Below are 17,788 nucleotides of genomic sequence, written 5' to 3' on the forward strand. Positions count from 1 at the left end.
AATGTGCATAATAAAAAAGTTACAGGAGGTGTTCCTGTCCTGGCTCAGTGGTTAACGAATCCAACCAGGAACCATGAGGTTGCAGGTTTGATCCCTGGCCTTGCTCAATGGGTTAAGGATCTGGTGTTGCCATGACCTGTGGTGTAGGTTGTTGATGCGGCTCGGATCCCATGTTGCTATGGCTCTGGCATAGGCCAGTGGCTACAACTCCGAATCGACCCCTAGCCTGGGAACCTCCATATGCTGCGGGAGCAGCCCAAGAAATGGCAAAAAAAAGTTATAGGAGTTCTGTTGTGGCACAGCAGATTAAGGATCTGATCTTGATCTGACATTGTCACTCCAGTGGCGTGGGTTCCATCCCTAGCCTGGGAACTTCCACATGTTGGAGGTGTAGGCCCAAAAAAGTTATAATTTTAACCATTTTTAAGTGTATAGTTCTGTGGCCATTAGGTAGATTCGCATTTCGTGCTACCGTCACCATGTCCATCTTCAGAACTTTTTTGTCTTCCCCATCCAAAAATAAATTATAATTAAAACTCTACCCATTCAACAGTAGCTCCTCATTTCCTCACCCTCTACCTGTGGCAAATACCATCCTACTTTCATGATTTGACTCTAGGAATCTCATATGAGAGAAATTATATGATACTTGTCTTTTTGTAACTGGCTTATTTCACTTAATGTGTCATCAAGGTTCATCCATACATACTATAAACATGTCCAAATTTCATTTTTAAGGCAGAATGATATTCTGTTATATGTGTATACCACATTTTGCGTAGTCATTCATCCTTTGATGGACTCTTTTTTTTTTTTTTTGTCTTTTTGCCATTTCTTGGGCTGCTCTCTCGGCATATGAAGCTTCCCAGGCTAGGAGTCGGATCGGAGCTGTAGCCACCGGCCTACGCCAGAGCCACAGCAACACAGCATCTGAACCCCGTCTGCAACCTATACCACAGCTCATGGCAGCACTGGATCCTTAACCCACTGAGTGAGGCCAGGGATAGAACCTGCAACCTCATGGTTCCTAGTCAGATTCGTTAACCACTGAGCCATGATGGGGACTCCCTTTTGATGGACTCTTGAATTTTGTCCACCTTTTGGCTATTATGAGTAACACTGCTATGAACGTTGGTATACATATATCTTTCACATCTTTTGTGAAAAAGTGGAGTTGCTGGGTCATATGGTAATTCTATATATAATATTTTCAAAGAATTTCCAAATCATTTTCCACAGCACCTGCACTATTTTAAATTCCCACCATCAGTGCACAAAGGTTTCAATTTCTCCATATCCTTGCAAACTCTTGTTTTCTGTTGTTTTGATAATAGCTATTCTAATGGATGTGAAGTGATATGTCACTGTGGTATTGATTTGCATTTTCCTAGTGGTTAGTGATGTTGAGCGTCTTCATTTTTTTCTTGGCCATTTGTATATCTTTCGAGAAATGTTTATTGAAGTCCTTTGTCTTTTTTTTTTTTTTTAATGGCTGCACCAGTGGCATACGGAAGTTCCTGTGTCAGGGATTGAATCTCAGCTGCAGCTGTGACCTATGCTGCAGCAATGCCAGATCCTTTAACCCACTGTGCCGGGCCAGAGATTGAACCCCCAACCTCTGCAGTGACCTGGGCCACTGCAGTAGATTCTTGAACCACTTCACCACAGTGGGAAGGAACTCCTTCCATTTTTTTAAAATTGAGTAGTTTGGGGTTTTGTGTTGTCAAGTTATGGGAATTCTTTATGTATCTGGCTATCAATGATTTATCAGATGCTAGCTGATTTTTAAGAATGAGTTCAATATGATGAGTAGTTATAAGATAGCTCATAATGAGTTCCTGTCGTGGAGCAGTGGTTAACAAATCCGACTAGGAACCATGAGGCTGCAGGTTCGATCCCTGGCCTTGCTCAGTGGGTTAAGGATCCAGTGTTGCCGTGAGCTGTGGTATAGGTTGCAGATGCGACTCAGATCCCACGTTGCTGTGGCTCTGGCGTAGGCCGGCAGCTATGGCTCCAATTAGACCCCTAGCCTGGGAACCTCCATATGCTGTGGGAAGTGGCCCTAGAAAAGAGGCAAAAAGACAAAAAAAAAAGATAGCTCATAAGATGGACATACTTTTAGGAGCATTGCCATCTTTTTATATACGATCCATATAGTAAAAATTGTTTTTCTTATTTGTATATAGTAAAAATTTTTACCTTCTTGCCAGGCTTTTGGAGTATTTGGATTTAATCACTGTATGCTTTCCTCTCTGCCACAATCTATTTTTATTCCCTTTCTTCTCTTCTTCCTTGCATTTGTTGAAGTGTAACCCTTCCCTGAATATGTGGTATTTGTCTTCTTTGCTGCCATAATCTACTGGGTACTCCCTTCAATACACACATTATTTTTTTGGCTTTTTAGGGCCACACTGGTGGCCTATGGAGGTTCCCAGGCTAGGGGTCAAATTGGAGCTACAGCTGCCTGCCTACACCACAGCAACGCCAGATCTGAGCTGCATCTTCGTCTTACACCTCAGCTCATGGCCTTGCCAGATCCTTAATCCACTGAGCAAGGCCAGGGATCGAACCCACAACCTCATGGTTCCCAGTTGGATTTGTTTCTGCTGCACCACGACGAGAAATCCCACACATAAAATTTTAGTGGAAAATAAAAATGGCCCCAGTTTTTGTTTTGGTTATCATTGGCTCTTAAACCATCCATATAGTCTTTTTTTTGTACATTTTTATCATCTGAAGTCAATACTCATCTGTCTGATAAAATTCACATATTATAATACTATTTATATTGATATTCATTTTCCCAGCAGACCAATTTCTACTTTCATGGACAACTTTGGTACCTGGTTTATGATTCCACTTGGTCAGTTCCTGCCATCTTTCTCTCTGATTAGAAGTTTGATCCGAATCCGTTAGACTCATCCATTGAATCACTTGGTTCTAAAAACCTTTGACTCCCTTCCCTACATTATCACTTCCAAACAACCTCTCACACGGATTTTATGATCACAGGCCCCTGATCTACATCTGTGATCTGGAATAAGGCCCTCCCCTCTCTAACAGCTGTATCCTCTAAGGTTTAAGAGGGCATGAAATTCACCACGTCTATGAAAGTTTTGTGTAAGGGAGAATAGTCAGTCATGGAGTATGTGTGTGTGTGCGTGTTGTGTAGTTTTAGGCAATTAAGGTATCATTTTACTTATAGCCATTTTAATTCTTAACCAAGCCACTGTTGCCTTTTCATTTATACATTAGGCTATTTCTTATTGTTAAGTACAAAAATACTTTGAGCATAAAAGTGTGTTCTCCCTACTTTCCTGCTCCTTATCTTTTGGAGATTCCGTAAGATAACAGATTAGAAAATACTGGCATTTTCATGGCTTTACCACATATTGGCACAGTTATTTTTAAAACAGTTAAAAATATCTCCAGCAGAGCATAAGTTTTTCTACACTCTTTATTTTTTTAATTTTGCTAAGTGAGGGGGTAAAACTTAACTATTTTTACTGTGAAGATATCTTGATTTTGTTGATTACTAGTGGTGATTTTTTTCTATGTTACATTTCTTTTGTGAATTTTCTTTACACGTTTATCTTTGATGCTTTTGGAGTTTCCCTAAGATTTATATGAGCTTTCTACATACTAAAAATTAATCTCATACCATCCACTGTAGAAATTTTTCTAAATGTGTTTGCCCCTACGTTTTGAATGTATGATACATGTTGTACAAACCTAAACTCTCTTAATTTTTATGTAGTCATACTTACTAGTCTTGTAGGATTTTTGGTCCATTCTAATAAAGTATTCTTTCCTATCAGGTTTAATAAATAGTAAGTTGAAGGTTGGGGTGATATTGGTTCCTTGGTTTTTCTTTTTTGCCCTTCTCTTTAATTCATGTAGAATCATTTTGTTTGTTAAAACTTTTTTTTTAATGAATTATTAACCTTTGGGTTATGCTCTTGATTTGGATGTTCTTTCCCTTGCTCAGTGCGTTGCAGTGTCTCCTTGCTTATTATTTATAAAGGTCTTCACATTATAGGCCTTTGATATTTGCAGATTTAACATTTACAGTTTCAGCTACTCTCAGCTGACTTCAAGGTCTGTCATTCAGTAATTTGTAGTTTTGCTGAGACTGAAATGTTGCTTGCTTGCTGCTAGGCTACAAATAGGAACTAATCATGTAAGCGCAAAGAAGGAGCCTATTAGACAGGCCAGCACCTGCATCTCAACGCAGCTTTGTTTTTCTCTACTTGTCGTCGCGTACACAGTAACTCTCGAAGTGATAAAAGCTGTTTCTTTGTGAAATATGGGCCCGAAAAGAAAATCAACTGCTAGTGCTGGTGATGGAAGTGAAGAGAAAATGAAGAGGTCTAAGAAAGTGATGGTTCTTAGCCAGAAAAATAGACGTTTTGGATAAATTAAAGTGGTTTTGCAGATTCAGGTAAGTTTGTGGTTGGTTAATATTGCTACAGTGTTTATCAGTGGTTTATATTTTGAGTACTAGAATTTATTTTTATAACTTTATATAAATGATTAGTAATGTATATTTAGAAGCACTGAGGATTTGAAGATGTCAGCTGTACTTGACTGACTTTTATGGGAGAAGTTAAATACTTCAGTAGTATTTGAAACCTTGAGAACTTTGGGAAATCTTGATGTTCTTGCAGTATATAATGTTTATAGTAGTGCCTTATCCTATTCCCATAATACTTCTGCCCTGTGGCACTCTTAACACATTTAAATAGTTTAAATGTGTTTTAATGTGTTTTGTTGTACCCTACCCCTGGCATCTAATATTGGTCTTTTTCTTCTCCTCCCAAATTATGTTCTTTTTATCGTACCACAAGAACAATATGGTATTAAGTTTAAAAGATCTCGCTGGGAGTTCCCATTGTGGTACAGTGGAAATGAATCTGACTAGGAACCTTGAGGTTGTGGGTTTGATCCCTGGCCTCTCTCAGTGGGTTAAGGATCCAGTGTTGCCATGAGCTATGGTGTAGGTCACAAACGTGGCTGAAATCTGGCGTTGCTGTGGTGTAGGCCGGCAGCTACAGCTCCGATTAGACCCCTAGCCTGGGAACCTCCATGTGCTGCAGGTGTGGCCCTAAAAAGCAAAAAAAAAAAAAAAAAAGATGTCATTAGTACTTTAAGATTATTTTACTTATGTAATAAGTTGAGAGAAGTTTTTTTAAAATACCTATTTTTTCCCATTTGAGATCTGTATCTAGTCAAATATTAAAATAGCCCCGAAATAGTTCTACACATCTCTTAATGAACTTCAGCAAACTTTTTGAACATGTGTATGGACTGAGGTTTATATTAGATACTGGTTATGGGCAGGTTTCTCAGGGAACTCCCTGGGAGAATAAAAAGATAAGGTTAATCAGTGGTTATAGAAAGTGTGTGAAACATGTTCTTGCAACAGAGAAGTCTGGGAGCACAAAGGGAGGACCTGTTGAAAGGGTGTGATGAGGAATGGCTTCTGAGGGGTGTTGAGGAGTAAGTTAATTGTTCTTATTCTTTGTTAATATGATTGGGATCCAGTGTCCTCCCAGCATAACATTGACTGTCTTATCACTGCCTGTGTGTTGTAAGGCTTGTTACTTTGATCTATTCCAGCCAGTTTGAAGAACTTACTATCTGCTTTATGTTAACTGATGTCTTTGGATTTTCATCTCAGTCTTGCCTCTTCCAAATACTTTCTCTTTCTCTAATAATTTATTATTTCAATTATTATAAGAATATATGAAATGATACCACATGATCACGATGGTAGACTTTCTCTTGTTTGGCTTCTAGGTTTAGAGAGACTGCAATACCTGATTTTTAGCCTACTGATGTAATAGCTTTGTATTTCTAAAAGAATCTCTACTAGATTATGGGCTGTTATTATTTTAATGTATTGGTTGAAATTTCTTTTCCTGTATTTTGACATTTTTATATATGCATTTATAAAAAGACATTGGTGGCCTTTTGTGAAATATTAACTGGTTTGGGAATCAGATTATATTTCCGTGAAGGCAGCATAATTAATAATTATTTCCCTGAGCCTAGAGTTGACTTAAATGGAAGTGTAAGTGAATCTTTTTTGCTACCAGTGTACTTGTTTATGGAAGAGAAAACAAAGTTCAAATGCAAATTATAATTATTTTTCAGTTGCATCAAACTATACTTGATAAAAGTTATAATTTGTGATCCAGTCCTTAACCTTTTTTTCTCTTTTATTAAAAAAAGAATACTGTCTTAGGGCTTAATTTTAAGTGCTTAAAAAAATATTAATTCTGGGAATTCCCATCGTGGCTCAGTGGAAACGAATCTGACTAGTATCCAGGTTTGATCCCTGGCATGGCTCAGTGGGAAGGATCCGGCGTTGCCGCAAGCTGTGGTGTAGGCCGCAGACATGGCTTGGATCTGGAGTTGCTATGGCTGTGGTGAAGGCCAGCAGCTACAGCTCTGATTCCACCCCTAGCCTGGGAACCTCCACCTGCTCTGGGTGTAGCCAAAATATATAGATTCTGCCTGAGAACCTTTCATGGCTGTGAAAAAGTGACATAGTACTTTCTTGGTGTCTTTTACCGTAAATACATGATTTTTTTTTTTTTTTTGCTTTTTTTAGAGCCACACCTGCAGCATATGGAAGTTCCCAGGCTAGGGGTCAAATCAGAGCTGCAGCTGCCCACCTGTGCCACAGTCACAGCAACACCAAATCCAAGCCACATCTGCAAACTATGCCGCAGCTTGTGGCAACACCAAACCCCTAATCCACTGAGCAAGGCCAGGGGTCTAACCTCGTGAATACTAGTAGGATTCTTAACCCGCTGAGCCACAATGGGAACTATTAGGAGTTTTAGAAATGGATATTCTTGCTAATTTTGCATTGTAAAAGAAGTTTATATTAGATTATATATTTTATATATGACTAGCCACTTGTGAGAATTCACAGAATTAAATTAGAGCTAAATTAGAATTTAGCTCAAAATAAAGACATTTCCAGTTATGATGGTTGCAAAATTGAAAAGCTTGTGGTTCCTGATACTAAAGCCAGCACAGCAGCCAATTGAGCTAATAAAAATAGCATGAAAATTACATACTAAATCTATTATAAAAGAGATATATCAAATTAGACTTAGCTTATTTAACACATTGGTATTAACTGGTTAATCTCTTAAGAATGTTATCACTAGGAGTTCCCGCTGTGCCTCAGCAGTAACAAACCCAACTAGAATCCAGGACGACATGGATTCCATCCCTGGCCTCTCTCAGTGGGTTATGGATCTGGGGTTGCCATGAGCTGTATAGTGTAGGTGGCTTATATCTAGTGTTGCTGTTGCTGTGGCGTAGGCAGGCAGCTATAGCTCCGAATTGACCTCTAGCCTGGGAACTCCATATGCCACGGGAGCCAGCCCCCCCCCCCAAAAAAAGATGAAAAAATCCTTAAGGCAGGGAATGAAAGAACTAGGAGTTAATATTGAATCTGTATTTAACAAATTATGTCTAGGTTGAGGTAAGAATGATTACAGAGATTAAAGTCTCATAAAATGTTTCAAAATGAATGATATAAAAAATATATTGAGGAGTTCCCATGATGGCACAGTGGTTAACAAATCCGACTAGGAACCATGAGGTTGTGGTTTGATCCCTGCCCTTGCTCAGTGGGTCAGTGATCCAGCATTGCTGTGAGCTGTGGTGTAGGTTGCAGATGCGACTCAGATCCCACGTTGCTGTGGCTCTGGCGTAGGCCAATGGCTACAGCTCCGATTCAACCCCTAACCTGGGAACCTCCATATGCCGCAGGAGCTGCCCTAGAAAAGGCAAAAAGACAAAAAAAAAATTGATTTAGTGGCAGTGGACTGGGACTAAATCCCAAGAGTATACCAGAAAAAAACCCAGGAGAACAAAGCATTTAATATTAAAATACACTTTAATGAGTTCCTGTCGTGGTGCAGCGGAAACGAATGCAACTAGGAACCATGAGGTTGTAGGTTCAATCCCTGGCCTTGCTTAGTGGGTTAAGGATCTGGCATTGCTATGAGCTATGGTGTAGGTCGAAGACAAGGCTCGGATCTGGCATTGCTGTGGCTCAGGTGTAGGCCAGCAGCTGTAGCTCTGATTGGACACCTGGGAACCTCCATGTGCTATGGGTGCAGCCCTAAAAAGCAAAAAAAAAAAAAAAAAAAAAACCAAACAAAATAAAATACACTTTAAGAATGTAGAAGACACTTTCAATCTGTGATTTTACTACAAGGATTTTATACTTAAGTGTATATTTATCTAGCTTTGAAGCATAGATCTTGCAAGTTTTTAAAGACATTAGTAACTTGGGTATTAACTGTGGGTATCAGGTTTCCAGGTGTTTTCTGTAGTATGAAAATATTAGAAGGACAACGGTAAACTTATCAGAGACATTTTCTTCTTTCAGCTGCTTTTCTAACTCAAACCGTGTGTCTTGATGACACAACAGTAAAGTTTGAAATATGGGATACAGCTGGTCAAGAACGATACCATAGCCTAGCACCAATGTACTACAGAGGAGCACAAGCAGCCATAGTTGTATATGATATCACAAATGAGGTAAGTAGAAATGTATTCTGCTGTGAAACTTGTTTGAATATCTATTTTTAGTATTCAGAATTTCAGTTGAAAATATTTTTTAATCTTTTTTTGTTAAAGGATGGCATTTCTACCAAAACTTTTATAAGATAGAAAAGCTGATTTTTTAAAAAAAAAAAAGTTGAAAGTGTCTCAAGTAATATAGTAGTCCTAAGAAATTCTTCCCAAGAGTCACACTTTTAAAGCCTCACCTCAAAATGATGCTCCCCAACCATTTTTTGAGCTTGTGCCAAACAGCTGTCTTTTTGTTTCTCAGGAGTCCTTTGCCAGAGCCAAAAACTGGGTTAAAGAACTTCAGAGGCAAGCCAGTCCTAACATTGTAATAGCTTTATCAGGAAACAAGGCTGACCTCGCAAATAAAAGAGCTGTTGATTTCCAGGTATGTTGACTTCAACTGTAAGTGAATATTTTTCTTCTGTGTCCACACTGGAATTACAGTTTCTTTTTTAGACCATGCAAGTGATAGAAAAATTTTGAACAAATATGATATAGTATGTAATACAATCTCATGATAAACCTAAATTTTTAAATATCTATGTAATTATAATATGTAAGTTGATTCAATGATTTTTTTGACCTCCACAATTACAAAAGAAGTAACAGTTCACAACAGTGCAGGAGTATATAAAGCAAAAGATGATTACTCTGATCCTCCGCCCTTACATTTATTTCAGTATCCTTCCTTTTTAAAGTTTATATACCTATATATATCAGCATACATACGCATACCCACATATACACATAACACCTATGTGGTGATTCCTAAAAGGGCCTTCAAAAATAAAGTTCTAAAACCATGTATGTTATCTCATATAGCTAATAAATAATTTTTCCTGTTGCAAAATAAAGTACCATCATTTTTTAAAAAAGCAAATGTCTCTAGTTAGACATTTTAAAACTTCCCATCCTCATGCTTTTCAGCTTCTCTGCCAGAGAAGTTTGATTCTGGCCATTATATATACACACTATCAATGATGGGATAATTTTCTTTTTCAATGATGGAGTACACACACCAGGATAAAAGGACTAATGTTTCTTGCGCCATTAGGTAGTAAGCTGAGCATGCTGCACATACGGTTTCATTTAATCCTTGTGACACCCATATGACATATAGCATCATCTATTTACTCTTTCTAAGAAAGTTACCTTCTCAGCATAGAGTGTAGGTGGAGCACTTACATTATAGTCAAAAGTAGCCCTGTCACATAACATTTCAAAGGAACCTCATTTTTATCAAATTGAAAAGATTATTGGTTCTTCAGAACAGCTGTGAGGATCAAAGGCAATAATATATGTAAAATGTAAAGCATAATAAAAATGTAAAGTAGTATTGGAATTTTCAAAGAAATAATTCATTACATATTTTTAAAATGTTGCTTGTGGAATACAAGGGTTCCATTTAGTGGTTAAAACAGTCTTAAATACTTGGTTTCTGGAGTTCCCTTTGTGGCGCAGCGAAACAAATCTGACTAGGAACCATGAGGTTGTGGGTTCGATCCCTGGCCTTGCTCAGTGGGTTGAGGATCTGGTGTTGCTGTGGCCATGGCATAGGCTGGCAGCTGTAGCTCCAATTTGACCCCTAGCCTGGGAACCTCCATGTGCCGTGGGTAAGGCTAAAAAGCAAAAAAAAAAAAGGGGGGGGGGGGTTTCCCTTTGTTTTCATTTCAAGTAATGAGCAGGTAAAATTGCCATAGAGACCAAAGAGAAGTGTGTTGGGGGGGGTTGGGATTTGTTTTTTTGGGGGGGCGGGGGGGGGGCTATGCCCAAGACATGTGGAAGTTCCAGGCTGGGGATTAAGCCCTCAACACAGCAGTGACCTGAACCACAGTAAAGACAAAGCTGGGTCCTTAACCCATTGGGCCACAAGGGAACTCTTAGTTTATTTGGCCACACCCATGGCATGTGGAAGTTCCCGTGCAAGGGCCAGGGATCAAAACCAAGCCACGGCAATGATTAAAGCCGCTGCTGTGACAATACAGGGTTGCGGATCCTTAACCCACTGTGCCACAAGAGAACTCCCAAAAAGAGTTTTATATTTAGAATAGGGAAGTCATCCCCCTTTCCCAAACTCATCATTAGAAAGTAGATTCAGGAGTTCCCATCGTGGCGCAGTGGTTAACAAATCTGACTAGGAACCATGAGGTTGCGGGTTCCATCCCTGCCCTTGCTCAGTGGGTTAAGGATCTGGCATTGCCGTGAGCTGTGGTATAGGTCGCAGATGTGGCTCGGATCCTGCGTTGCTGTGGCTCTGGCGTAGGCTGGCAGCTACAGCTCTGATTAGACCCCTAGCCTGGGAACCTCCAAATGCCGCAGGAGTGGCCCTAGAAAAGGCAAAAAGACAAAAAAAAAAGTAGATTCAATATGAGACCAGATGAAGCAGAATGGGATAGCGCAAGAAGGTAAAAAGGAAATTACAAACCATGCAGTATCTTTACCTTTGTTTAATTGCTTAAAAAACAATCGTTGGTTATAGGTGATCCTTTGGTAAAAAAGGAAGCCTCTTTGCTGTAACAAAAATATGGCAGGTGTGGTAAGCTTGTGCAAAGGATATATTTCTTTCTTTTTTCTATAAATAGGAAGCACAGTCCTATGCAGATGACAACAGTTTATTATTTATGGAAACATCAGCTAAAACATCAATGAATGTAAATGAAATATTCATGGCAATAGGTAAGATTAACTTTTTGCGGACATTAAATATAGGTAAATAAGTTACACTGGAGGTATATTTGGTTTCACCTTTTTTTTAAATTCTTGGTTTTGGGGTTTTGTTTGTTTTAATGATTATACTACTATTCTAGATTTCTTAAATGAAGCATTACTTTGTTAGACGTGTTAAATTTGAAAAATTACTGCCCATTAGGTTGTAAAGCTTTCAATTTAGTTAGGCTTCTTCTAGGCAAGTTGAACTTTGAGCTGAAAGTTCAAGCAGATTTTCAAAAGGTTTCACTGAAAAATTTGGATAAAAATATTTTTCAATTAGACTATAGTTCTTATATAAAAGGAAGATAAACTCTTCATGTTTTTCACTGTGACATACAGGCATAATAAGATTACTTTGTCACTGATCAATAACTATTTTCATCTCTTTTTTGCTCTGAAGAAAACACTATTTTAGAACACTGTTTTGGTTTCTTTTTCAAGTTTTTTCTCTTTTTTTGCTTTTTAGGGCTACACCTGTGGCATGTGGAAGTACCCTAGCTAGGGATCCAGTCCGAGCTACAGCTGCTAGCCTATGCCACAACCATAACAACTCAGGATCCCAGCCACGTCTGTGACCTACACCACAGCTCACAGCAATGCCGGATCCTTAACCTGCTGAGCGAGGCCAGGGGAGCAAACCCACACCCTCATGGATATTAATCAGGTTCCTTACCACTGAGCCACAACAAGAACTCCCTCAAGTTCTTTTAAATCATTGATTATTGACAAATATGACACATAGAGGTACAGTGTACATAAGTATACAGATTGGAAAGTTATTTTAATGTCAGTATTGTAATGGAGCAAGTTTCAGAGTATTGAGGCACAGAGAGAAAAAGGGAAAACAATGTTTTTCCCTCTTTCCCAAGTTCCCATGGGTGTCTCATGGGAAAGCAACACCTGTGCTTTTTATTGCCTTCATGGTTTCTGTGATCAACGTACAGCTCTTACCTTTACTCCAAGTACTTTTAACTAATAATGAATGCTGTTGCACAGATGTTGATTATAGGTAATGAAGTTGTAATGAAAAGGGAGCTTTCTTTTTTTTTTACATCAAAAATTAAAACATTTTTTGGAGTTCCCCATCGTGGCTCAGCAAGAATGGAAACAAATCTGACTAGCATCCATGAGGAAGCAGATTTGATCCCTGGCCTCACTCAGTGCATTGAGGATCTGGCATTGCCGTGAGCTCTGGTGTAGGTTGAAGATGTGTCTTGGATGCTGCATTGCTATGGCCATGGTGTAGGCCAGCAGCTACAGTTCTGATTTGATCCCTAGCCTAGAAACCTCTATGTGCCGCTGGTGCAGCTCTAAAAAGACACACACACACAAAAAAAAATTAAAACATTTTTTATTGACTCTAGCTTCCTTCTAGTAGTTTTCAGGTGCACATTCTATGGGAGGGGCCTACTTTGGTGGTTCTCACAGACTACTGCCTCCATACTATTGATGTGCCATGCACTCATCTCATTCCATACCATCTTTTATAGTACAGCAGCGATTATCCACATCCTTATCCCCAAGTAAGAAATACTATTTTATTTTGAAGTCATACAAATGAATCAGTTAACAGCTGGTTCAGAGGCTAAAGAAAACCCAATAAGAGCTTCAAGTACTATCATAATATCTTTCACTAGATGAGAGAGTTTAATGGCTTTATTTAGGGAAAAACTTGTCTGTGTTGTGTGAACAGTTTTCCTGAGAAATTCAGGCTTGCCATTTATTTATTAGGGAAATACTAGCATAATTGTGAAGGATTTTGTTACAATATATACTTTTTTTCAAATAAATGAGGCAGATAACACTCAACAACACCACATCTGAAAAGTTAATAAAAGGAAACAGAGGATAGGCCCCTTGAATCAGGCCGAACTTTAAACCTTTCTGATGCTATTAAGACTCCACCAGATGGGCTTTCTTTAATTTGTACCTTTTATTCAGACTTGCTAATAAGGTTATTTTTTCAGTTAGAAAGTAGCCTGTATATTAGAGCTTTCCCTTACTTTTCTGAAATTAGAATATTTCTCTCCTTGAAAGAAACTCCAGGTTTAACCTGAATTGTGGCCTCTCCATTAGTAACTTAAATACACACAGTGAACTCCTGTTTTCACTTTAGATGCCTTCCCAAGTAGAGTACACTTATTTAGTTGGTAGAGTCTATAATAAATTTATTGTCTACTTTTTTTTTTTTAAATCTCTTTTAGGCCACACCCACAGCATATGGAGGTTCCCAGGCCAGGGTTTGAATCAGAGCTGTGGCTACTGACCTATACCACAGCCATAACAGTGCATGATCTGAGCCATGTCTGTGACCTAAACCACAGCTCACGGCAATGCTGGATCCTTAACGCACTGAGCAGGGCCAGGATGGATGCTACTCAGATTCATTTCTGCTGAGCCATGATGGGAACTCCCTGAAGTCATAACTTCCAATTCAAGAGTGAGTTCTTGACCATGCTATACTTCCATTGACACTTTTCTGCAAATTCATTTTTGTGTAGTTATTACAGCAGGCATAAACATTGTCTTAAATTTTCGCTTATTAATGTTTTTCAGTGTTATTACATGAGAACTTAAAATATCTTCTAGTGATAAAGAACTTTTTTTTTTATTTTTTTGGTCTTTTCCAGGGCTTCACCCTCGGCATATGGAGGTTCCCAGGCTAGGGGTCCAATCGGAGCTGCAGCCACTGGCCTGTGCCTGAGCCACAGCAACGAGGGATCCAAGCCGCGTCTGTGACCTACACCATAGCACACAGCCAATGCTGGATCCTTAACCCACTGAGCGAGGCCAGGGATCGAACCAGCAACCTCATGGTTCCTAGTTGGATTCGTTAACCACCGAGCCATGACGGGAACTCCAAAGAACAATATTTTTAAAGCCAATATGTGATTCTTTTTGCTTTTTAGAGCCACACCCACAGCACATGGAAGTTCCCAGGCTAGGGGTTGAATCAGAGCTACAGCTGCCACCCTTCGCCACAGTAACTCGGGATCCGAGCTGTGTCTGTGACCTACACCACAGCTCACAGCAATGCCAGATCCTTAACCCACTGAGCAAGGCCAAGAATTGAACCTTCGTCCTCATCGATACTAGTCAGATTCATTTCCACTGAGCCACGACAGGAACTCCTTTATTATCTGCTTTTAGTTTGATAAGGTCTTCAGTAGCTTCTGACAGTCCTAATCAGTTCAGGATCAGATTGGTAAACTGCAGTTATCTAAATACAAAACAAATAGTACCACTTCAAATTGGTACCTCCTTCACTGATACAGGAGACTACTTCTTTTGAGACTCCTGAAGATATGTTTTAGTTTATCGTCACACAGTAAAAATTAACCCAAAACAAGTTTTTTATTTCTTTCAGCCTCCTAATTTTATTCTGATCTAATTCCAGAAAGTCTTCAGAGAAGTATGCTAAAAGAAATAATCATTTGGTCCAAAACCTAACTTGGTATTAATTATAATAAAATTTATAGTGCTAGCCTGCTCTTTGTCCCTGAATGGGGCTTTGTTTCTAAATGCATTTGATTGGAAATTTACCATTTTATTACCATTTATACTACCATCCTAGAGCCATTCCTATAAAGTGGCCCAAGGTAAAGGCTTTTTTTCCCAAACCTCAGTGCTCCTGGCTCCAAGATATAGTCCTAGCCCAGCATCTAGGATTCTAAAAATGAATAACACTGTTGTGGAATATTAAAACAAACAAATGGTAAAAGATCCAGAACACAATTGGGCATTTAGATTTTGAAGTAGAGCATGTCCACCTTTGCATAACCTGGGCCAGGGCTAAGGTAAAGCTAGTACCGCAGTGATCTGTCCTGTTGAGGTAGGCTGCTGTTGATAGAAACCACTGAGTCTAGCCACTCTTACAACCTGTACCTCTGGATATTTAATGTTCAATGAATCCGAGCACATCAAGGATCTTTCGGATCCAAGCAGACTACCTCTAGTAGGTAAGTTTTCTAATCAGTGGAAGCCACCACAGTCCAGAGAACAGCATAGAACTCCATAGAACAGAACTCTACGGAGTTCCCGTCGTGGCTCAGTGATTAACGAATCCAACTAGGAACCATGAGGTTGCAGGTTCGATCCCTGGCCTTGTTCAGTGGGTTAAGGATCAGGCGTTACCATGAGCTGTGGTGTAGGTCACAAACATGGCTCGGGTCCCAAGTTGCTGTGGCTCTGTTGTAGGCCAGCAGCTACAGCTCCGATTGGACCCCTAGCCTTGGAACCTCCATATGCTGCAGGAGCGGCCCTAGAAAAGGCAAAAAGACCCCCCCCAAAAAAAAACCTCCATAGAACTTAGAAAAGCTAAAGCCGTAGTTGCTGGTTGTGGGGCTTTGTCCAAAATGTGGCAAGCCATGCTTATCTGGCTCAAAATTGGGAAATGTTTTTTTGAGGTAGAGCCTTCAGGGTCAAGTCCATTTATATCAGGCAGAGCTAATCAGCTGCAAGATAGGAACATGGTAGATGTTTGAAGGGTAAAGTCCATAAGCCAGGAAGAGAATAAGAGATAGGATCTGTCATTATTTGGGGTGATAGTTTTCAGAGGAGAGGACAAGTTCTACTGGGTGATGGTGTTTGTTTATATCCTGACTTGTTCCAAAAGTTTGTGACTATCCAAAGCACATTGATGGTTAGGAGCTGAGCTTGATTGTAAACATGCTGGCAACACTAGTCGGGTTTTGACTCTGTCTAACTGGCAACAGTGATCAATCAGTGTTTTGGTGTCTCAGAAATGCTCAGTAAACATTTAAAACAATGGGCACATGATTATATGACATTTTGGGATGACCTAGCTGGAAAGAAAGATTATAACTAAGCAAATGAAGTAATTCTCTCATGAATATTCTAATTGTATGTGTTTGGATAATTTGTCTTGCAGCTAAAAAGTTGCCAAAGAATGAACCACAGAATCCAGGAATAAATTGTACCAGAGGAAGAGGAGTAGACCTTACTGAACCCACGCAGCCAACCAGGAGTCAGTGTTGTAGTAACTAAATCTCCAGTTTAAACTAACTGGAATGTTCTTCTGCTTCCTAAATGTTAATAACAGTGGAATTGGAGCATTTAACCAGCCCAGTATGACGTCCAAAAAGAAGAGACTTACGATAGAGTCAAGTTTCTAATACAGAATTATTTTAAGTGTTTTGAACTTAATTTTTAATAACATGCATGTGACCCTCTGACTAATGTTTCAGCAGTGGAAGGGAGAAATGAGAGCTGTGTGTATGCTTGTTTTCTTGAAAGGTTAGGGGACTTATTTCTCTTCACCAGGGATGTAGACAAGTGACTCTGAACCCATAGTTAACCAACCACTTCTGTGAAAAAGATTTGGAACTTTATCATTTGGGCTTTTCAAAAAAAAAAAAATTCTTTCTTTAGAAGGAGATTCTAAAGATATTTGTGCTTATCTGCTGTATTCAAGCAACCCATAATTTCTCTTACTATCCTTATTTAAAGTATACATTCCACATTGTAACAAATTAGCAACAAAAAAAACAGTCCCAGGTCTTCAGGAAAAAAAAACAAAACATTAGTAGCATCTAAATTATAGCCAGTTCCATTTTTTTTTTAATGGGGTATTTAAAAAAGCAAATGTAACCCTGTCTTATTTGAGGAATATGAAAACTGATAAAATGAGTCTTAAAGGATAGTGTTCCCTTGTAACATGTGAGCTCTTCAACAAAGATGAAACAAACCAGGAATCTGTGATTTCTGTTTAATCACTGCTGGCCATTACATAGGTTTTGTTTGGGAGTAGGGCTTTTCTGCCCTTTGGACATAAATATGGTCAATGCACTAACAATTATGTACATTCAAACCTGATTATTTTAAATTCAGTCTTCAGCTGTACTGTAAATAGGGTACCGCATTGTAGTCTCCATATATGTTTATTACTTTTCCGTAATATTTAAGAGTTGCTTAAAAGTATACAAAATGTACAGTTACTAAAACAGCTAATTTTTTTCTTCTCTCCCTCTTTGAAAGGAAGGGGCTTCTGTTGTTCCTACCTGGCTAGAACCATAACAAACAATGTACCAGTAATTTGTAACATAAGTATTGAATATAGTAACAATCTTGCAGCCTTGTTTTCCAAAATTCTTTTTATTTTGATCAATTCAGTATATTGCACTAATTGTTTTAGGTATTTTCATTATATGAAATCTACCATGTGTCAGAGATGATTTAATCTATTTAAGTGTTGAACTGCTAGCAGAACTTGTACATTTACAGTAATTCAGAATTAGTAAGGAAAACAGTTCACCAGTGTTTAGTTTTATATTGAGGTGCTCAGGTTGGAATAAAGTGGTATAAAAAGCACGTACTGGTTTTTCTCTCTTTTTTGTCATTTAACAGTGAACAGACATTATAAATGGTATTGTGTAACCTTAAATCCCCTTTTATATTTTCTTTAGTACATTCTTAAAAATAATGTGTGTTGGATTGATGTATTCTAATATTCGTT

At 38.8% G+C, this 17,788-nt stretch overlaps 1 protein-coding gene across 1 annotated transcript in view; it reads left to right on the forward strand.

The window, feature by feature from the left end:
* Positions 1–17,643, forward strand: part of RAB5A (RAB5A, member RAS oncogene family) — a 34,087-nt gene extending 16,444 nt beyond the window's left edge. Inside the window, exons 3-6 of the mRNA XM_047769066.1 lie at positions 8,420–8,571; positions 8,867–8,989; positions 11,187–11,280; positions 16,205–17,643. Of these exons, the coding sequence (XP_047625022.1) occupies positions 8,420–8,571; positions 8,867–8,989; positions 11,187–11,280; positions 16,205–16,320 (485 nt within the window). The 3' untranslated portion in view covers positions 16,321–17,643. The remainder of the gene's footprint in view (positions 1–8,419; positions 8,572–8,866; positions 8,990–11,186; positions 11,281–16,204) is intronic.
* Positions 17,644–17,788: the final 145 nt, after the last annotated feature.

This window comes from Phacochoerus africanus, chromosome 1, assembly GCF_016906955.1.
Source record: "Phacochoerus africanus isolate WHEZ1 chromosome 1, ROS_Pafr_v1, whole genome shotgun sequence".
Classification (NCBI taxonomy): Eukaryota; Metazoa; Chordata; class Mammalia; order Artiodactyla; family Suidae; genus Phacochoerus; species Phacochoerus africanus.